Genomic DNA, 20537 nt, shown 5'->3' on the forward strand with positions numbered 1-20537 from the left:
ATCCACCAAAGACAATCAACAGATCTCAAAGGATATTGCAAAATGTTTCAAAATGTTCGGAGGAAACGTACATTTTGATAAAAAAAAACAACAACTCCTCTGTTGTCTCATTGTCATGGAATTACAATAAAGGAATAGTTCAATATTTTGGGGAATCTGCTTATTTGCTTTCTTGATAATAGTTAGATGAGGAGATTGTGTCTGTATGGTAATTATAAAGCTAAGGGGAAACAGCTAGTCTGGTTATCATGTCTAAAGGTAACAAAAAAATGTTTTTAAAACTGCCTACCAGCACCTCTGGAGTTCAAACCAGCTCTTTTGTTTAACATTAGGTTAACTGTTTGCCCCTGTTTCCAGTCTTTATGTTAAGATAATCTAATAGTCTGCTGGCTGCAGGTTCATATTTAACAGATGACTAAAAGAGTGGTATCAATATTCTCATCTAACTCTTGCCAAGAAAGCAAATAAGTGAATTACCCAAACTGTCAAACTATTCCTTCAAAGATGCAAATATACTCCTATGCTCTTTACCAATGAATGAAAATATGCTATTACAAGGCAGGTTGAGTATATACTGTAAACTATGGCAACCTATGAAAAATATTTAGTAAAGCCTTCAGTTTTCTGTAATATTGGCTTTTACTTCAAATGAACTCCCCTGAGAATAAATCCCCACTCAAACCAATTGCTTCTAATTGGGAAAAAATGAACTAAACGAGCTGTGGTGAGTTGTTTTGCTGGATTTTACTGGGAAATTATAGCTGTTGAGGCCTTGTCGGTAATGATGACAGTGTGTGTGTGTGTGTGTGTGTGTGTGTGTGTGTGTGTGTGTGTGTGTGTGTGTGTGTGTGTGTGTGAGGGGGAATTGAGTAGGATTGTCTCTGTGTGAGGCTGATTGGATGCCAGGTCCAGACTTGTCTTGACGAGGCAGCCACACAGTGCAGTCAGCAGGAGGGCCTCAGAGGGGAGCTGGACAATCCCTGTCCCTCACAGCAGGACATGACAGCAGTGCTCTGTGTGTGTGTGTGTGTGTGTGTGTGTGTGTGTGAACCATTGGGTGTGTACATACAGAGTGAAACACACACGTGCTAAGAAGTGAGAAATACACACATATACATATTATAGTGAATAGCGTTGATAAAACTGTAGCATCCAGAAGTGGTACTTACTACAACAGTAAATAAATAAAATAATAAATAAGACATTTTGAAATGACTAATTACTATTTAAATACATTATTACAAACAAAACACGCCATATAACCATAAAGGGTTAAATTAATTTTTACAACTCAGCATTAATAAGTAGTTATTTTATCCTAGATTATTGTAGGTCATTATAGCCCAATCAGACTATAACCTATTTAACTGACTCTAACCCACTTGTCATGACTAATAAAAGACATTTTGAAACAAAAAAAAACATTTTGGAATAAAATAAATATGACCTGCAATAAACTCTGTTACTGTGAAAAGAAGCAGAAGGAAATAAAACATCATTGTTATGGGCTGGGTATTCCAAAAAAAATATTGTATTTCACTTTTTTGTATTTATGTATTTTGTATTATTGTTACTTTGAGTATTTCATAACGTCATATTTATTTGATTTTGAATACTATAGGTCTCCATAGTCCTACTACTAGTAGTTAGTAGCAGTTGTAGTACTAGCAGTAGCATTTGTAGTCAAGTTGCACTCTACGGTTGCTCTGTGCCTTTAAGAGTTCTCCCGCCCTGGTTCACGAACCCGGAAATCGACCGGAAAGGGCAGGAATATTTCGCGCCAAATTGAAACAACGGAGCAGTCAGTCTGAGCGGTGGAAGGAAGGACTTGAGACACAAACCAACAGGCTCTACCTTTAACCTTTCACTCGTTATTTCCCGCTCAAGGTATGTGAGTAGTCACTGTAAGGAAACACTGACTCTTTGTTTTGTAACGTTAAAGTTTTCCCTTAAAGTATTTTACGGGCTGAACTGCTGTATGAGTTCGGCTTTTGTTTGTTAAGTCTTTATCTTTCTGTCCAGAGTAGCTAACATGGAGGAGGCCAACAAGCTAATCGGCACGGGCAAGAAGCACCTGGTGATGGGGAAGGTGGTGGAGGCGGTGAGCGCCCTGCAGGAGGCCTGCGGCATGCTGTGAGTTAACTATCAGACACAAGAAACTGCTCAAGTATAAAATAATTATATTAAGTGTGTACTTTAAACTAACAACCAGCCGAAAGTCAGATGTGCGTGGATTATTTTGAAGGTTGTTTTTAAAGCTTACATGAAAGTGATCACTGTCAGTGTTAGAAACTAAAATGCACTTTTTCGTTTTTAATTGAAGTTGATGGTGAATTATGCAAATGATGGTATCATATGTGCTAAAAACAGTGGTGCTTCCATGCAGGTGATGATCCCATTGAATCTGACTTCTCTTATTTCAGAGCTAAGAAGTACGGGGACACAGCAGATGAGTGTGGAGAGGCGTTCTTCTGGTGTGGAAAAGCTCTGTTGGATTTGGCACGGTAAGATCATGAACCTTAGTCTGAATCTTTCTCCCATCGGTCTAGAGTCATTGTTTTAATAAAGGAATAGATAGTCTAGTTTAGGATTGTGCCACTGTGGTTTGACATAGTGAATATGACATTGCTGTTGTAGGATGGAGAACTCAGTCCTGGGTAATGCTCTGGAAGGAGTACCGGAGGAGGAGGAAGAGGAGGAAAGCCCCAAGGACTCGAACGTTGATGGCACAGAAAACATCGATGGTGAGAAAATCATCTTTCTACATGGGGCTTGTTTTTGTGCTGTTTGACCATTCGTTTTTACATCAGAAGTTTAAACCGCTTGGACTTACTGTACTCTCTAACTTAAACAGAGAAGACTAGGGATGAGCTGAGGGAGCAGGTGTACGACGCCATGGCGGAGAAGAAAACCGAAGACGCAGAGAAAAAGAACGAAGACGCAGAGAAGAAAAAGGACGACTTACAGCAGGTCGAAGGGAAGCAGAGCGAAGATAAAGAGAACGGTGATGTAAAAAAGGCTGATGAGCAACAGAAGACAGAAAAGAAGAGCGAGGTTAATGGAAGCAAATCTGATGAAAGTGAAGAGAAGACAGTAAACGACAAGGAGGCTGAGAAAGAATCAGCAGACAAGGAAGCGGAAGCAGAAGGTGAGTTTTATCTCTAATGACGGAGCCTGATTGTTAATGTCTACTGGCGGTTGTAATGGCACGTTGCCAAACTTAACTTATCATGTTATTGATGTTTCAGAGGAGGAGGAAGAGGAGGAGGAGGTGGAAGAAGATGGTGATGATGTAGAAATGGAGGGCGACGCAGAAGAGCAAGGCGAAGGAGACGGCGCTGCTGAGAAGGTACTTCACCAATCAGCTCAAGTACGTCAGGATGACGAGAACGTTCGGATTTACAATCTGTTTGTGTTTTTCAGGACAGTGAGGATGAGGAGGTGGGGAACCTGCAGCTGGCCTGGGAAATGCTGGAAGTGGCTAAAGTCATCTACACAAGGTAACGGAAACACTGAACTCCGATTGGTAAATTTGACTTTGATCTTCCATGTTAACTGATTTGATGTTGGGTTTTTTTTAAATAAGGAAGGAGAACAAAGAGGATCAGCTCATGGCAGCCCAGACCCGCCTGAAACTGGGTGAAGTTTCTGCTGAGTCAGGTACGAACAAGTTGCTCAACAGACCTTCAGTCTTGCACACTTTTTATTTTTTTATTTTTGTCACTTTACAAATGTCTGAGGGGGCAGCTTTAGATGGATTTAGTTTATTCTTCTACACCTAATTATGTGATTGAGAAACAATTAGTTATGACAGTTTTGATCATTAATGATTACAGTCATGTATCAGATAAAAACCAAACATTTGCAAGTTCCAGCCATCACATTTGAGGATTTGTGGCTTTTAACTGTAACATCATTGTAAATAAAATGTTTTGTACTGTTGAACAGACAAATAAGTTTTTGCCCTGGAAACTGATGGACATTTTCACAATATTCTTCACTGTTTTCTGAAAGTTTACAGGCTAAACAATCGACTAATCATATAATATCACATCATACACTGTCTAGATGCCACTAAACCCTACTCACTGGACCTTTTTAATGCCCAAACAGACATGCATCAAAAACCCAACGTGTTCAACGTCTGACATTGTCTTGCTGTCTAAGCTGCTGCCTCTGTCTTCCAGGGAATTACACGCAAGCTCTGGAGGATTTCCAGGAGTGTCTGAAGCTGCAGGTGAAGCACCTTGATTCAGACAGCCGCCTGCTTGCCGAGACCCACTACCAGCTAGGTCTGACCTACAGCTTAAATCTCGAGTACAGCAAGGCCATCGAGGAGCTGAAGAGCTCCATCTCCGTCATAAAGAGCAGGCTGGGTAAGCACGGTCGGTTACAGATGATATGCTCAGTGTCTTAGGAGCTGAAAGCTTTTGTATGCTAACATTCCCACTGTGTCTGGCAGACAAACTGCAGGAGCTGCTAGACAAGGCGGAGGGCCCAGAGGCTCTGCCTGAGGAGAGGAAGGAGATGGAGGAGCTGAAGACGCTGCTGCCAGAGATCCAGGAGAAGGTGGAGGATGCCACAGAGGGGCTGAAGACGGCGAGCACTGCCGCTGAGGCTGTGAAGGGTGTACTGGTGAGTCAGGGACGTAAAGAGACATCATTTGTGTTGTCAGCCTACTCCATAACGAACAGTACAGTGATATTTCATGTTGACTGCTGAACAATCTGCACCATTACTGATAGATGGATGATGGTATCTTACATTGCATTATGGGATTATTTAGCTAAAACTGGTGGACATGCTTGCATACATTATGGAAAGCAAATATGGTGCTCTGGGTCTCTTCATATTTGAAATGAAACGATCCAGTTGACATATTTTCTGTCTCCTGGCATGTTCACTCGTCATTCATAGTCTCCCCTTGATTCCTTACTGTGGAAATAAACAAGCATTAAATAATCATCAAAACATACAATCAAAGTTAATATGAACGCCTGATAAGAAACTAACAATGTGCATTGATTGCTGTAAGTATAAATGAATTCTGTAAACTTTAGATGTGATGGGAAAGGAGGGTGGAGATACTCGGACTGTAACGGTCAGACGTATAAAACTTTGATTCTAACTTCATTTTGTGTACCTGACAGGACGGAGGCTCCACTTCCTCTGCTTTCCCAGGATCCTCTACACAGAATGGCAACTCCTCACCTGCTCCAAAGGTAAAGTGCAGTCTGGTGTGTGTGTGTGTGTACATACTGGCGATGGGCCTCTGTATGTAAGAATATGATCTTACTGTATTGTCCACACAGAATTGATTTGATTGACTTTTTAAATGACTATTAATGAGTCGTGTTTTTGTTCTCTACCCAGATTAACAGCACATCAACCAACGGAGTTAGTTCTACTAACGGACACACCTCCAAAGCTCCAGTCTCTGACATCTCCCACCTGGTCAGGAAGAAGGTGAAGGCAGCCAGATGTGTCTCTAACTGAATGATAAAAATGAATTTCACAGAGCTGTAGTGGTTGCACGTTACAGTCTCATTTGAATGAACCCGTCTGTGTTTCAGAGGAAATCAGATGAGAGTCCAGTGAAGGAGAACGTGGTTAAGAAGGTGAAGCAGGACGCTGGTAAGACTAACGGTGCTGACAAAGCCAACAGAGACGCTAACGGACAAATGGAAGTCGAGAGGTGAGAGATGCTGAGGTTTCACAGTACTGTTTAATGCTCCTTAAACAATATCACACCTCCAGAGTCTAATGAATCAGGGCGAGTTCATGTCCGAACTGTCCGTTGAATCGTTTTCTGCTGCCGAGTCTGACTCAAACTCTTCTCTTTTCAGTAAGTGAAGCTACACTCGACTCCACCCAAGAAGAGACTCAAACATGCCATGCTCACTTCACTGTTTCTACACCTGTTTGCTGTTGTAAATATGTGTTTCTTTTTCTATGCCTGTTATAATGTTAGTGTGTTCCCATATGTAACCTATAAAATTTCAATAAATATTATTTGATGGAGAAGTTGTCATGCAAGTGACTTTAGGAAGGCATTGCCTCTAAACATAAATGTTCTTTAATTTGATGGATAGCGCACCAAAAAATATTTCTGATTGTGTTCAAATGTTTCCTGTCCCTTGAGTGTGGAGCTTCAGCCTATGAGCCAGTGTGCTGCTGTTTAATACAGAGACTGAGGACTAAAACCTCTTAACTTGTACCACTGAAGTAGAACCTTGTATTGTCTGTTTATCCATTAATTTGCCTCTTTGGATAAGATATTTAAAAAGCTTGACATGTAAGTGAACTGTGTTATCACAGGTTCATGCTATGTCATGTCCAATCCTATTGTGGTGAAGTTAATGGGCCTCATTCTCAGACATTTTGAGTTGTTCTATCATGAAAAGCAGAACCAGGATCCGCAAGAGGAGGGCCTTGGGACTAACACTTAAATGAAAAACAGCCTTTAGACATTAGAAAAGTACTGTACTTGTATGTTGAACATACTGGTTGAGTACAGAACGACCCCAGCACAGCTCTGATCAACATGTAACTGAGAAGTGGTCTAATTAGCCGATCACTTTCTCTTTTCAACAGACCTAAAGCTTCACTGTGAACATCTTTACTTGTCATAGAAGTAAAGGAACAGGTGTAAATCACAATCAGGTTTCTGGCTCATGGTCATAGCTTACTACCTCAATATAATTAAGTCATTGTTAATTAGTAAAAGCTAGTGATTTTACTAATGAGTCAAAATGTCTGCTGCAAAAAAGCCCTATACAATTTTGAATATAACATCAAGAGAAACTTTTAAAAGCTATAAAAGTGAATTTATGTACATAGAAGGATCCTTTTATATAATTTTCTGACACCTCCAAAATTGAAAGCCTTTGTTTTAAAATCTGAATGAAATCCAAGCCATAGCTGAAAATACTCATCTTTAAAGCATTAAGTTGACAGTTTTCTTTTCACAAATTCACCAATTTGTTATTTTAAAATAATGCAAAAATATCTAATACGACCCTCTTCATGAAAGATGTGGTTTGGTACTACATTGGTATCTGAGAAAATAAGGCTCCTGCACCACAAAATACGTACAGATCATTCATCTGCTTTCATTCCAAAAATGAGACAATTCAATCCTCCAATTATATTCAGCACTAATAAAATAGTGAGTGCTGCATTTGTTATTCTTGGCAGGGAAAGACAACGGCAGTACAACTGCCCAGTAGCTGCATCTATTCAAATTCATTATAATAGCACTCAGGCTGATAGCAGGCAGCGTAGGATCAATACTTTAAAAAACGGATCTACAGAAAGTAAATTACATGTACACTCAAAACACCACAGTAGCCAGATTCATATTGAAACATATCAGCTTGTCAGGAACCAATTTTTATTAATATCATTAATAATGTGTCATCAGCATCATCAATGAAATGAGTTAGTCTGTTTAAAGCAGAATCAAGTGTGCATTCATTGCCCTTCTTTTCTTGATGAACACTTCAGTTCCACAAAGCGAGGAAGAAAAAGGAAGTAAGGGAGGGGGGTGGGGGTTCAAAGAGGGCAGGGACTGCAGTGAAGGAGGAAACGCAGGGAAAACGACGTCTGGCGGAGCAGGAATCTCCCCCTTCACTGGGATATGATTGGTTTTTCCCTTGTGCAAGAATGACAACAAAAAAATCAAAACAAAAGAAATTCAAAATGGTGCTCTAAAAACAAAGATGAGAGAGGAAGAGGGGGATTGCTTGCTGGGATGTTGTGTTGGCTGTTGTGTTTTTTTTGTTCCGTAAAGCCACGTTAGGATTTGATGCAGTCGTCGTCGTCGGAGGTCTGGCTGCTGCTACTGGTTTCGGAATCGGAGCCCTCCTCGACGTTCGCCTCCGCCACACTCCTCCAGGGGGTGAAGTGGAGGGTGACACCCCGCGCCCTCGGGAGAGCCCCATTCCTCTGCATGCCGTTCCTCTTCAGCTGGTCAAAAGGACATGGACGATTAGTGTGGGAATTAAATAAAATACATAAAAGACATGAACACTCCAGTGACACGAGATGATTCTTGGAGTGCTCACCTGTTCGGTTTTAGTCTGGAACTCTCTCAGCTCATCCTCCGTCAGGGGCAGGAAGTTGTCATCGTTTTCTGGGTACTCCTGCCAACCCATGGCCTTCAGCAACCTAGAAAAGCATGGTGATTTTCTGCTTAGTTGATGGTCTCTCTCTCTCTCTGTGTGTGTGTGTGTGTGTGTGTGTGTGTGTGTGTGTGTGTGAGAGGTGTGTGTGCGTGTGTGTGAGAGAGGTGTGTGAGTGATAGTGTGTGTGTGTGATAGTGTGTGAGTGATAGTGTGTGTGAGTGATAGTGTGTGTGTGTGTGATAGTGTGTGTGTGTGTGTGTGTGTGTGTGTGTTAGTGTTAGTGTGTGTGTGTGTGTGTGTGTGTGTGTGTGTGTTTAAGGCTGTTAGTGTCATACCGGTGCTCTGCCTCCAGGGAGCTGGACAGGTGTTCTGTGTCTGAGTCACTGAGGGAGTAGGACAGACCATTCTCGTGGCAGACTTCCTCGCTGTAGGCTTTGGGCTCTGGGGTGCTGCTTTCACCCTGAGAAAATTCACACAGCAAGAAAACGCAATTGAAATTTAAAACAGTCTGACACACAGTCAAACTTTGAGCAAACTGCAACAACAAAGGCAAAATCTTTTTGGATTTTTGGGAATATTTAGTTGTTGGATTTCACACTTTAATGTGCCCATGTTTATGTGCAGACCATAGTATGGCTCTCATCTGGTACTATGACATTCATTTCAAAAATAGACAGGACAGGTCTAAATTTGACAGCACTCTGTCAAGCATCTCTGTCATTGCCTCTAAGTACCGTGCTGTCCAGTGTGATGCTTTATGAAACCGAGCCAAACGACTGCCTACCTCTCCTGATGTCCCTGGGCTGCTGCTTGTCGTCAGCTCTCCGGTGCCCTCGTCCTTCAGAGCTCGCAGGAACTCACTTTTGCGGTCCGGACCACGGCGCATCAGCTTCAGCCTCGACGGGGCAATGTCTATGGGAGGAGTCGTGCTGGAAGGGTGCTGTAGGTGCGACAGCAACACATGAAGGAAGGGAGAGAGGAAAAGAAGAAAACTAACTTGAAATTGTTTGTTTTTTTCCATGCTATGGACCACAGATGACAACATTTTAATACAGTGGACAGAAGACAGATTGCATATACTGCTGCAAAGGAAAAAAAACTCCATGTGCACATGCAAGTAAGTGTTTCAGCCACCAACCCCACTAACACATAATTACTATGTTTAGATAAAACCTGTGATTTACTTACACAGCGACAGGCTAACTACACGTGTCACGAATGCAGCCATAAGAACTAAGAGTTTCAAACCGACTGCTACACTGGAAGTTTGCTTGCGTTGCAGTTTTTTCACTAGGAAAACTTTTAAACATTTAAAAATACTGTTCTTGTTGGGGTTGGAAAATCCTTAAATGTCTGTTGTAGTTATGGACATTAAAGTTACTTATTTCCCCCCATTATCCTCACCTCTTTCGGGGTGTTGTGCTGTGGTGCACTGACTGGGGTGCTGGGTTTGGCTGCAGAGACGGGGCTGGTGAAGACTGAATCTCGGCCTGGCATGTGAAGGCCAGACTTAGTGATCTCTCTACCACCGGATTTCCACTGGGTGCTCTGGAAGAGAGAACATATAATGAGTCTCTGTCACAAACGGAGAGACTGCTTCCATCTCAGCAAAGCACCCACATGACTGGTACATGCAGTATGCAAAGCCTGTTATCTACTCTATACAAATGTGCTTTTATTAGTTAATCTTGCTCGTCTATAGAGAGAAATCAAGATAGTTGTTTAATTTGAGTCTTACTTTGGTGGGGGCCACAGCAGGCTTTGGGACCAGGTTCTTGTAGACACTGGAGCCTGCAATGGGAGCTTTGCTGCCGTTGGTGGGCAAGGCGCCAGCAGTGGCAAACCCCGCAGAGAAGGCTGTGCTGGGGTCCTCCTTGGAAACCTTCTTGATAACCAGCATTTTGGACACCATCTGTTTGCCACTAGGGGGATTTTCTGCAACACAATCAGAGATGAAATGTTACAAAGGCGAGGACAAGAAACTGATTAAAGAGAGCTTAAACTTTTAACCGTCTCGTTTGTTCAGTATTTAAATACAATGTGGACTGGGAGCTCTTACCCCACACTCCAGCATGGGGAGCAACTGCTCGCATCTGACTCCCAGGCTTTCCAGTTGTTTCAGGGTTGAGGGAAGGCTAAAAAACAAATCACAAGGTAAACATGGGGACAAAATGGAAAATTGTTTCTGACAATGGTTTTAATTATCGGAGGTCAAGTACATTGTGAACATCCACTATTTCCCTAAAAATATACTTTGTATTATGAACCCTGTTTATTTAACAATTCAAACAGCTTTGCCACTGACTCAAGGTATCTATGTCAAGGTCAGTGTCATGCACAGGAAAATCAGTGATGGCTATCTACTCACAAAGTCCTCTTCCACGAACTTCAGCTTGTCGTCCTTGCCGTCTTTGCGTTCCTCGTTGGGAAACTTGTCCTGGTACGAGGTGGCCTTGCGGGGATGAAAGTTGCCATTGCGCTGCCGGTGCCCCACCTGCCTGTCCCTGTCGCCTCCTACCCGCTTGGGGTGGCGTCCCTGGTGGTGGTGGCCGTCCTGGGCACCCCGCGAGGCTCCATGCCAGCTGGGTGTTTCCTTCCAACACGAGCCCCCTGCCAGCCCACCATGCCCTCCTTTGGCCACCCCCGAGTCCACAGAGTCATGCCTCAGAAGCAGAGAGGGTTGTTGCCATCCGTCACCTGAAGAGAGAACAAACGTACATACGTGAGCTAATGAAATGCAAGCAAATAATGCTTTCGGTTATCAGATAGTTTACTGAATGGCTGTTTTTGTTACGCTGGCACTAACACATCTGCTTCCCTGCTGGCTGGTTGGGCAAACGGGCATAATGTTAACTGAGACTCAGTAGTTTCAAATGTGGAAAACAGAAAGCAGGTGTCAGGAAGAATAACATTCAGATTCATTGTACAGGTACTTTTTTTAAATTGAGAATTGTTCTGAATATAAAATGGCACTGAAAACAGGTAGGCAGAAAAATGTAGATTACATGTATGGAAAATGTGGGATGTGCCCCACAAGTCAACCTAAAACTACTAAAACTACCAGAATATCTGTAGCAACAAACTAAATAAAAGACCAAAGCACCAAACAGGGTAGAGGCACTACTGAGTGGGTAACACATATGGAAATACACTCCACCGTCAACCTCCTACAAGGTAACTACACCAGCAGTTACAGTAAAGACTATTAAGGAAAGACACTTTCAGAAGACAGTTAAAGATTTTGTTCAACATGTCTGGCTGGCACTGCACACCAAGAGCAAGTAGAGACAAATAAAGCTGCCTTTCTGCTTTCCAACGCTGAGGTCGGCACAAGGTGAGCAAAGACAAGAGCCTGATTTATACTTCTGCATCATATCGACACCATGGGTACAGCATAGGTATGGTGTAGCCTCGCACCTTACGCCGTAGGGACAAAGCCTGACGTCCACCTCTCTAGATATGCAACTACACATTGCAGCGAAGCAGACTGCAGCAACTGTGATTGTTCCGCTTGGTGTGTGTGTACAAGTAGAAATGCTCATAACGCCTTAGCTAACTTGCGTAGGCCCGACACAGAGCCTACTTACAACTAACAATCAGCCTAAAGTGAACTGAGGGACAATGGTGAGACAACTCTTAAGACAAATGGGTGAAGAACAAGAAGCGTAACTTCTTGGACCTGGGATTGAACTTCCACTGCACCTGAACGCACCATGGTGGTACAACTGATCACCCAAAAAAATGATTCATCCAGAAGAACAACAACGCAGAAACTGAGATGAAACATAACTAAAAAAAACATGATAAATGGAGATGTGAGATTTAGAAACAAAACACAACAGCAAACCATTGATTTCATAAAGGAGGAGATGAGCAACACTGCACTGGAAATTTAAAACTGGCACCACACTACAACAAGGCCTGATGGTTTGAATGAGGTATAAAGTTAGCCATATATGTCATGTGAGATGCTTAAAGGGACATTGTGTAGTGTTTTAAGTATTTTATTAGCTAAAATCAATGTCTTCATTCATAAATGTGTCCTCATTGGTGTAAAATTACCTCTGCCAATGACCTGACTTATCCTCGTAAGCGAAGAATTTCTTATCTGTATAAACATTGGACGGGCAAGTCCATGGAGGCTTCCATGTCGTTCTGCCATTTTGAAAAACTATAATCACCGAGAGGGACATAAAGCACTAGCCTACCTGTCGAGCTAATCCACAACGCGTTTTCGTTCAGAGCCAGCGTCACGTGACTGAAACCAGCTATAACGGAGAAGGAGATCAGTGAGAGGCGCTTGTCACTGCACCGACGCATTTGAAAGTCTGCACTGCACTTTAGTTAATAATGGAGGATCATACTTATGCCGAGCCACAGGAGAAGGAATCCTCGTCGCCAAATAAGCGAAAAGGGGAATTAAAAAGGCAACGTGACCGGCGAATTCAAAAAACGAGGGTAAACATCGGGGTAGCTTTTCCCAGGTGGAAAGAGCTAATGAAGGAGAAAGACTTTCAAAGGGACGCTGAAGTTGCCTGCTTTCTCCTCGACAGGTAGGCTTCTTGGTACATAACGGCTACTGTAGTTGCAATACGCATTTGAAAACGCGAGGTACTAGAGAGCACTATTCGTTTGAATGCAAAATACAATTTCACCGCTAGATGGGAGAAATTCCTACACAATGTCCCTTTAAACTGCTTAAAACGCTGCTAAAACGCCACTGCCTCCAACAACGTCTTCAGAGCATGTGGCCTCAATTGTGTCCTTATCCACTACAGGGACCTGAATAATATCCTCTTTCGGGAGAGGTCTGCTGCTCTCAATCAACTTTAACTTCACACAATGATAACCCAGCAGAATCACTTTACTTAAACTTGGCATAACTGACTGAAAAATACTTGACGTTGTTCCCATTCCGAAAGCTCTAAATACTACCCGTTCATTCTGCACACAAAAACTTCTATGACCAGCTTTAACAAAAAACACTGGTGGTCTGAGATGCATTGTATGCAGATGTTGAACAGCTGTAAATATATCGGTCTCTCCAAGATGCATATATGATCTTTACTAAGGAGTCTGTCCCTGTGACAATGGCAGCTCAAGTTACAATAAAATGACACTGAAATTAGCTGTTCTTTGTCTCATTCAAGCAGCACGAGAAAAAAAGGCTCCAGCAATCTATACACTAAACAACTGAATGATCTGTATGGGTGAGGGAGCAGCATAACAGCCTGTGTAGACAACCAAACCTTTGTCTCGTAGTTCATTAATATGATTCATGTCTTTCTGTTAGGTTATGGATAGTTGTTAGCTAACACTAGCCAAACTGTTATTGTCATAACTAAACTACCGAAGGGCACAAGTTATTCTTATTCTGGCTGACACTGACTTTCATGAAGCCAGGAAAATGCGACCCATGACAGACAACAACCCATCATCCGAGTTTAGCAGGTTAATTACCTGGCATGGTCGGCAGCAGACTTATAATTAGAAGAAGAATATAAAGCCTTTACACACCCATAGTCCACCCAGACAAGTGTTTCCACTTAAGTTGTCTGGTTAGACCTAACTATATCTCCCTTACAGTCTGTTGTGTTTGTTGCACTTGAAGAACTGGACAACTTACATCGTTTTCTTTCTTATTGGTCCATACAATTTGGGGACACGATTCCCAACAAAGCTTTTAATATTTTGTTACGTGATTATTTTGTTACACTACACTACACCAGCAGTATAGTGTGAAAACTAATTTACTGTAACTCATCATGGCTTCTTTCTTTTCCCACGTGTTCTCACAGTTGCTTTCCTTGACACAGTTAAGCGTTGTAATAACAATAGCGGGCTTAGCAATAAGAGGTAACTGTTCTGAGCCGTACCTGCTGGAGCACGCAGGGAGCCGTTGTTGAAAAAGCCATCAGAGGAGTTGTGGCGGCGGCGGCTCACAGCAGTTCTGCCATCTCTGTGGAGGTGGGGCTCACCTTGTTTCTCAAGGTTGGCAGCAGGGGACTGAATGAGGACAGACAAGGGACAGGGTTAGTCAAAATGGGACTCTTCCAGGGTAAAATGACAACAGGAAAACTACAAAACAGAAACGGCAATTACTCTTAGACCATTTTTCAGGACAGGTCATATTTTCTCTACTTTATCTTTGTTCTTGTAAAGAAACTTAGATTAGCATAAAGCGGCTCCATACTCCGAGTTCCTCTCTTACTCCCTCTAGAGAGCTAAAATAACTCCAAGTGAAACTGTCAATGTAGGGATTTATTCTTAAAGAACGAACAAAAACAGATATCCTAGGAACTAAAAACGATCATGGAATCTTCTTTGAAAGAAATGTGCATCATTTCAGAAAAACACAGCGTACATAATTATTAGTGGTAAATCCTGAAGTCACTGCATTGGCACAGCTATGGGTTTGATAATATTAACTCCAAATGCTCAATTCCATATGAATCATATCTCTGTCACCAGCAAAAGTTCAAAGATCAAATTAAATGTGTTCTTCAGCCTGTCACTGCAAGCGTCATCTCAAGTAAGTACAATAGAATATACAGCAATTTTATGTACAGAAAACTGTAGCTCCAACCCTGGAGAGTGTATGCAGACTAATCCCTGTAGACAAATGACTTTGAGGTGAAGTCATGTGTCAGCAGGACATGGACTGTGCACTTATTTCACTGTCTTGACTCTTGATTTTACAGACAGGCCACTTAGCTGGGCAACTTCCCGGCTCACAGATTACACTGAGCTCTGGAGAAGAGAAACACAACCACAATCTCAGACTGACAGTCAGACAGCTCAACACCTTTCCTGAAAAGAAGGACAAAAATCAATCCAATCGTTCGCCTAGCATCCACCCCCAAAATTTTACTTTCAAGTATATTTGATCTAAACTAAAGGTGGCGGATACAGCCTGGTTGCAGACCCCTAAATTGCAGCCACATCCCAAATTATGACCAGCAATTAAAATAACTCTGGTGTTGCTTCTATGAATTGTTGTTTCTTCTGTTGAAGTCAATCCGAGCCTTTGTGGGAGAGAATAAACTGACATTACAGAGCAATGTCAGACAGTCTGTGGCAACTTCAACACAGATCATCGGGTCAGCGCAGTCAACAGTTAAATCAATACTTGTGATATTTAAACTGCCTGCAACTACAGATTAACAACAAATGTCTGATCTTATTCTCTTCTAGGAGATGTAATTGTGTTACACGGCTTTAGCAGACAAATGCTAATGAAGACAGTCTTGCTATACGTTTACTTAGCTAGCATTTGAATTACTTTAACAATCCTGCTCCGGTCAATACCCATCAATTTTCCTCATATTATCATGACCAATCTGGTTAAATGTTCTTGTGAGAAAACACTACAAACATGAGAAAAATGTTACTTGGCTAGCTGCAAATGTTATCCAGCCTGCTGAGCTTACATGTTAACAAACATTTGCTGAATGAATAACACAATAGCTAGGTTGAGCAGTCACAGTCTTCACTAAATCTTCTTAAATGGTTCAGACATTTCCTTTGCTTTAATCAAACACAGCCTACCGTTTGTTTCATTGGTTAGTGTCCGCAATGGAATCAGTGGAGGAAACTCTTACAAAAAACATCTATCAATATTACATATAAACCAACTTAACTTATTGTAACAGTTAGACAATTAACACAACTTCCATGTAAACTTAAAAAACAGTGTTGCCTGGGTAGCCAGATGTGCCAGTCATTAATTATTTTTATTAAAAATAAAATCCTCATTAAATTAAATGCAAAGACAGAATGGTAACAAAATTGCCATTTGGTCGGAATATCAAAATGATATAAAGATAAATAACTATCTTATAAATAAATAAATAATGTGGATATGACAACAGAGCAGGTTGAGTATCGTCCATTTCACTCAGCTACAGCAGTAATTTCCAGTAAACTGAATCACTTGACTGTAACGCAGGTTTTGGCGAGGCAGTATTTGAATGTAGTCATGTTAGGATAATCAAAAACACATACCATGATATACATTTTACATAGATCTAGCTCTTCTCTGAACACCTCAAACCAGTCCTTCCAGGAATTTGATTTGTGATTTACAGGAAATCCATACATTCTTTAGTTAATCTGTAATAGCTGCACTTCTGGCCAACCTCCACCACAAAATAAAAATGTTTCCTATTGAGGAAAGAACATTGCTTGGATGCAAAAATCCCTAAAACTCTCCATGAAATCCACTTTTTCATGAAGGTACACAATGTCTAGGTGACAGTCTGCTGAACCATGTACTGACTGCACTGTCAGTCCCTGAGGGGGACATGTCACTGACTACACACACACACAAACACACACTTGCACTCAGGTGTACAGACATACACTCACTAAAAAAGGTGTGAGCTGTGACTGACATTTATAATTTCAGGCAGTCTCAATAACCATTGTTTCCTGTGATCAACACACACTCAAATACATACAGTACATATACATATGCACACACACATACACACCTTGGCAGGCTGGGGCGTGGAGAAGTTAAGCCAGGCAGGGACAAAGTCATGCTGCGCCATTTAGGTCCAGTGTTTCCGGTCAGTGGATCGAGGCATCAAACCTCATGGCCAGGATCTGAAAGAAACAGACAAAGGGAACGACATTTTTAAAATTATGATTTTGCTATTTCAACCACGGAAACATGATTCAAATTCCCATTCACGCTCATCTAGCTTTGATTTCATCTGATCTCTTTCAAGTGTTTTTGTCTACCATCAGTTATTTCGAAATTCACTGCATAAAGGTCTCCCTCAAGACGAGCCAAAGAGTCCTATTCTTAGCAGAAAACAACAAAGCTCGACTTGCTGCAGCTGTGCCTGTGAAGTTGATAACTGGTTGACAGCCTGGATGGAAAATATCTTGTGCAGCATGAAACAAGTATTACTTTGCAATGTGAGTATGTGATACATTGATATAGCTCATCCTGCTTTATTTTGCTCAAGGTTTTAATTTGAAAATGATCGTGAGTGTAAGTTGACAAATAACTTAAAAAGGACCACACCACAGCAATTAATTGAATGGCTATGGAGTACATCCATAGATGTTTGCCCTGGCCAAGTCATTCAGATGAAACGTTATCATTACCCCAGAGTCTGTGGCTCTGAAGTCCTCTGCCTCCTCTCTCGGTCCGGCTGGGCTCGGTTCCTCAGGCCTGTTGGCACTGATCACAGTGTGTGCGCACTGACAGACGGGGAGCAGCACACCGACAACCCCCTCTCTACCTCCGCCAGGACAGCACAGCCCCTTTCCCCAGAGGCAGATCCCTTCGTCCAGGGTGAAACACTGGGAGATGGGTCAAAAGGTCGCAGGAATGATCTGGATTGGCGATCCAGAGAACTGGCCAAGCCGGAAGTAGATTTTAAAGCAGAAGCGTTGACGTCTATGGGACCGATTTTCCTTCTTGAACCAGATTCCCAAGCAGCTCCTGTGCCGGTCACGTCTCCGATGAATTGCAATGGTTTCCAGTCCGTGTAATTTCTTTCCCAGGCAGATTAAATCCTTCACCAACTTATTTGAACCATTTGCTCTTATTGTCAGGAGTAAGACTCAAAACCTGATTGGACTTTATGCTGATTGGCAAACTAAACTGATTTGTCCCAAAGGTGAGGAAGAGCCAGGTTGTCTTATTATTACTATAAGAAAAGCAGTCTGTGAAAATGGTCTGCCCAGGAATATGGACAGCAGTTTGTGTAGCAGTTCCACTTTGACACCAGATGGAGGGGAGAGAGACAGGTGTTGTCCTGCCACACTGCGTGCCAGTAGGTTTTTAACGGCGGCTCACCTTTTACCGAATCATTTTAAGATCTACTGAAACGCATGCAGAAAAGAAAAAAATAGTTCAGGAGGACAGCCTTTTATTGGCTATGGAGGTCACTGAAACCCACTGCTCACCTCATTAAACTGATGAAAAAGACTGTCTGGTTTTGAAGAAAACAATGCTCAAAAGGTTCAAAGTCACATGACAATGAAGGAAGTAAAAACCCTATGTTACATTGCCGACATTTTCAGTTTTGGTTAGTGAAATAGAGATGCTGCTGGATGATGCATTATAATGCTGTTTTTATCTTTATATGTTTTAATATCACATTTGTAGGATGCCCATTTAATTATCTTGGGTTTTCTGATTGAAACAGATATAGGGTATAGCTCTGATTTCATAGATATGCAAGCTCAAAAGCTAAACAAAAGTCTTCCACAATTCAGAAGGTCTTTGTGTCATCGAATGCAGAAGAGTCCTTTAACAAAAATTAAACGCATCCAATAAGAAATCCTCAAGACAGTTCAATCAACTTCTTTTTCTCGTGGGAAAAAATGAAGGTTGAAAAATAGCATGAGTCCAAAACTTGTCAAGTGGGTCTTTCCTTTTCTTCTTGAATGAGTTTTTTTCCCTCACTCATTAAGTTTCAGTGCTGTTTCTTGTTGAGGCTTCACTGATATCTGCACAGGAACAGACTGGACCTGCAGTAAACACAAACAGTGTCAGTCTTAATTCAGAAAAAAACATCTCAAAGCTTATTAGTTACACCTTACAGTTGAATGCAACAGTCCTGCAATAAACGCTTCCTTTATAAAAGCTATATTGTTTTAAGTGTTTTAGAGGGGTGTTGTTGATTCAGCTGTATGATTGTGGCACTGTTGAATTGATTGTAAATTGTTTCTAATATTTGTTCAACCATTATTGATATAAACGGGGTGGACAAAGCATTGCTTAAAATGTTAGAAAACATATTGCAGGGTAATGCAACATGGTGCAACAGCAACACAAACTACAGCTTCCAAAATGACCATATAGTTGAATCGACACCTCTCGATAACTGTTGTATCAGATCCTGTTCGTTTTAGGTTGGTACGCCTAGTGAGCTGGCTACTGAGAAAACAGAGGAATTCATATTAAACCAACATTTCCCTTCATACCTCTACACCAGTGTTACTGCAGATGTTTAACCCAAAACATATATTCCAATTAAAGACACAACCAATGTCTAAACAGAAACTGAGTTTGACACTTCAAACACATTTTGAGAGGTATGAGTGAAAAATCATGACTCAGTGATCTAAGAACCATGTCACGCTGGAAGCTGGCTCCTTTATAAAATTGTGCCGGCTTTGGGAGATGAAATATTTATACCAGGGTAAAAATAACTTGAACACTTTATTTCTCGTTTCTTCTCCCCAGACTGCTGCGCATATAAACAGGCCTGGCAATGTGTGTAATGCTGGATGAAACTGAGGTTTACAATCCCAAAGCCTGGTTCAAACATGCTATATAACACAGCTGCAACACCTAAACAAAAATAACCCCCGTATGCAAAAAATCAGAGCTACAATGCACTCGTTAACGTATTCCCATTGAACTATTACGTAACAGCCCAACATCAATGAGTTTGCCACGGACACGGGCAACAATGTGCAGCACAGACTGTCACTGCACTGTGAAACCACACTCAGGTCACTGACGGCCACACAAATACTGCTCATATCGGGAAGCACCCACTGTAACATTATGATACACTGTGGGAATCCCACATGTCCACAAACACTGCAGCAGTCCAACTCAAACACACAGCAACGTTACATGCACGTCTCACCACGCTAACTAACGTTAGCTGAGTAATGTTATGGATTAAAGTGCATCGAAATACTATCAAGACGCAAAGCGGCTGTGGCGTTAGCTAACCGGACAACGTTAATCACTAACTAATAACGTTATCAGATCAGTCCTAACTCTGCTGCTAGCTCACTCTGTTTAGTTAACTAAGGTTACCATTAGCGGAGCAAGTGTTAGCTAATAGCTGGCGTTACTCAGTCTGTTAACTTGCCCACGAAAGCTGCGAGGTAGATGAAATTAATGAGTACGGTTAACGGGCTTAGCAAAGTAAAAACGCATTTAATACGCCCACGGTGGCTAGAATAGTCTATTTAAGCAGCTGTCACGAACATACAATAGAGGTAAACAGACCTGGCTTCGTTGGAAGAACACAGTTTCAAAATGGCTACCTTAGCAGCGGCAGCACACATTCATCAGCTTGCTAAGTGCTAGCGAGCTAACTTGCAGTGTTTCATGACGATAGCGTGTAGCTGTTACCTTCTCCTGAGCAACGGAGCCTCCGATAGAGAGATCATTCAAATAGAATCTGCAAACAGGAACGAGGTTACACTTTTTCGCCACTATAAACTTGTTTAATAAAGCAGCTATTGGTGTTTGTTTGGGGTTTCGGAGCGCTTACCACTGGCGCTGCCACTGAGGGATTCGAACAGCCTCAACGATGCTTCGTTCAAGAGCTGTCGTGATTATGCAACTTAACGAGGTTCCACTGTGTTTTTAAAGTCGAACTGGCCTAACAGCGCAGCGTCTGTAAATACTTATTTTTTAAATAA

General features: G+C 41.8%; 2 protein-coding genes across 5 annotated transcripts; one reads left to right on the forward strand and one right to left on the reverse strand.

The window, feature by feature from the left end:
* The first annotated feature begins 1775 nt into the window (after positions 1–1775).
* Positions 1776–6024, forward strand: LOC127359153 (histone-binding protein N1/N2). Of its 2 annotated transcripts, none has more exons than XM_051393000.1 (14): positions 1776–1887; positions 2023–2133; positions 2424–2504; positions 2638–2744; positions 2855–3148; positions 3249–3349; positions 3424–3500; positions 3587–3660; positions 4188–4376; positions 4463–4635; positions 5151–5222; positions 5374–5466; positions 5574–5695; positions 5847–6024. In XM_051393000.1, exons 2-14 carry the CDS (start codon positions 2033–2035, stop codon positions 5851–5853), a joined length of 1491 nt encoding a protein of 496 aa, XP_051248960.1. In that variant the 5' UTR covers positions 1776–1887; positions 2023–2032; the 3' UTR covers positions 5854–6024. The 2 variants fall into 2 exon arrangements, with proteins under 2 accessions (XP_051248960.1, XP_051249046.1); XM_051393086.1 differs by having other exon boundaries at positions 2028–2133.
* A 1331-nt stretch (positions 6025–7355) lies between these two features.
* On the reverse strand, positions 7356–20514 carry gpbp1l1 (GC-rich promoter binding protein 1-like 1). 3 transcript variants are annotated; one of them, XM_051392777.1, is made up of 12 exons: positions 20387–20514; positions 17244–18617; positions 16619–16733; positions 14003–14132; positions 10495–10823; positions 10186–10261; positions 9865–10061; positions 9531–9674; positions 8911–9066; positions 8462–8586; positions 8067–8169; positions 7356–7968 (listed from the first exon to the last, which is right to left on the reverse strand). In XM_051392777.1, exons 3-12 carry the CDS (start codon positions 16676–16678, stop codon positions 7798–7800), a joined length of 1491 nt encoding a protein of 496 aa, XP_051248737.1. In that variant the 5' UTR covers positions 16679–16733; positions 17244–18617; positions 20387–20514; the 3' UTR covers positions 7356–7797. The 3 variants fall into 3 exon arrangements, with proteins under 3 accessions (XP_051248737.1, XP_051248649.1, XP_051248822.1); XM_051392689.1 differs by having other exon boundaries at positions 20245–20424; XM_051392862.1 differs by lacking the exon at positions 20387–20514 and adding an exon at positions 20119–20236.
* Positions 20515–20537: the final 23 nt, after the last annotated feature.

The sequence above is a fragment of the Dicentrarchus labrax genome, unplaced genomic scaffold (genome assembly GCF_905237075.1).
Source record: "Dicentrarchus labrax unplaced genomic scaffold, dlabrax2021, whole genome shotgun sequence".
NCBI classification, from domain to species: Eukaryota; Metazoa; Chordata; class Actinopteri; family Moronidae; genus Dicentrarchus; species Dicentrarchus labrax.

Coding starts and splice junctions, on each gene's coding strand:
- gpbp1l1 (XM_051392777.1), bottom strand. CDS start 16,678: ATGGCGCAGCATGACTTTGTCCCTGCCTGGCTTAACTTCTCCACGCCC. Junction 9,067..9,530: donor AGCACAACACCCCGAAAGAG/GTGAGGATAATG, acceptor TCGCACCTACAG/CACCCTTCCAGCACGACTCC. Junction 8,170..8,461: donor TCCCTGGAGGCAGAGCACCG/GTATGACACTAA, acceptor ATGCTTTTCTAG/GTTGCTGAAGGCCATGGGTT.
- LOC127359153 (XM_051393000.1), top strand. CDS start 2,033: ATGGAGGAGGCCAACAAGCTAATCGGCACGGGCAAGAAGCACCTGGTG. Junction 3,149..3,248: donor CAAGGAAGCGGAAGCAGAAG/GTGAGTTTTATC, acceptor TTGATGTTTCAG/AGGAGGAGGAAGAGGAGGAG. Junction 5,223..5,373: donor ACTCCTCACCTGCTCCAAAG/GTAAAGTGCAGT, acceptor TTCTCTACCCAG/ATTAACAGCACATCAACCAA.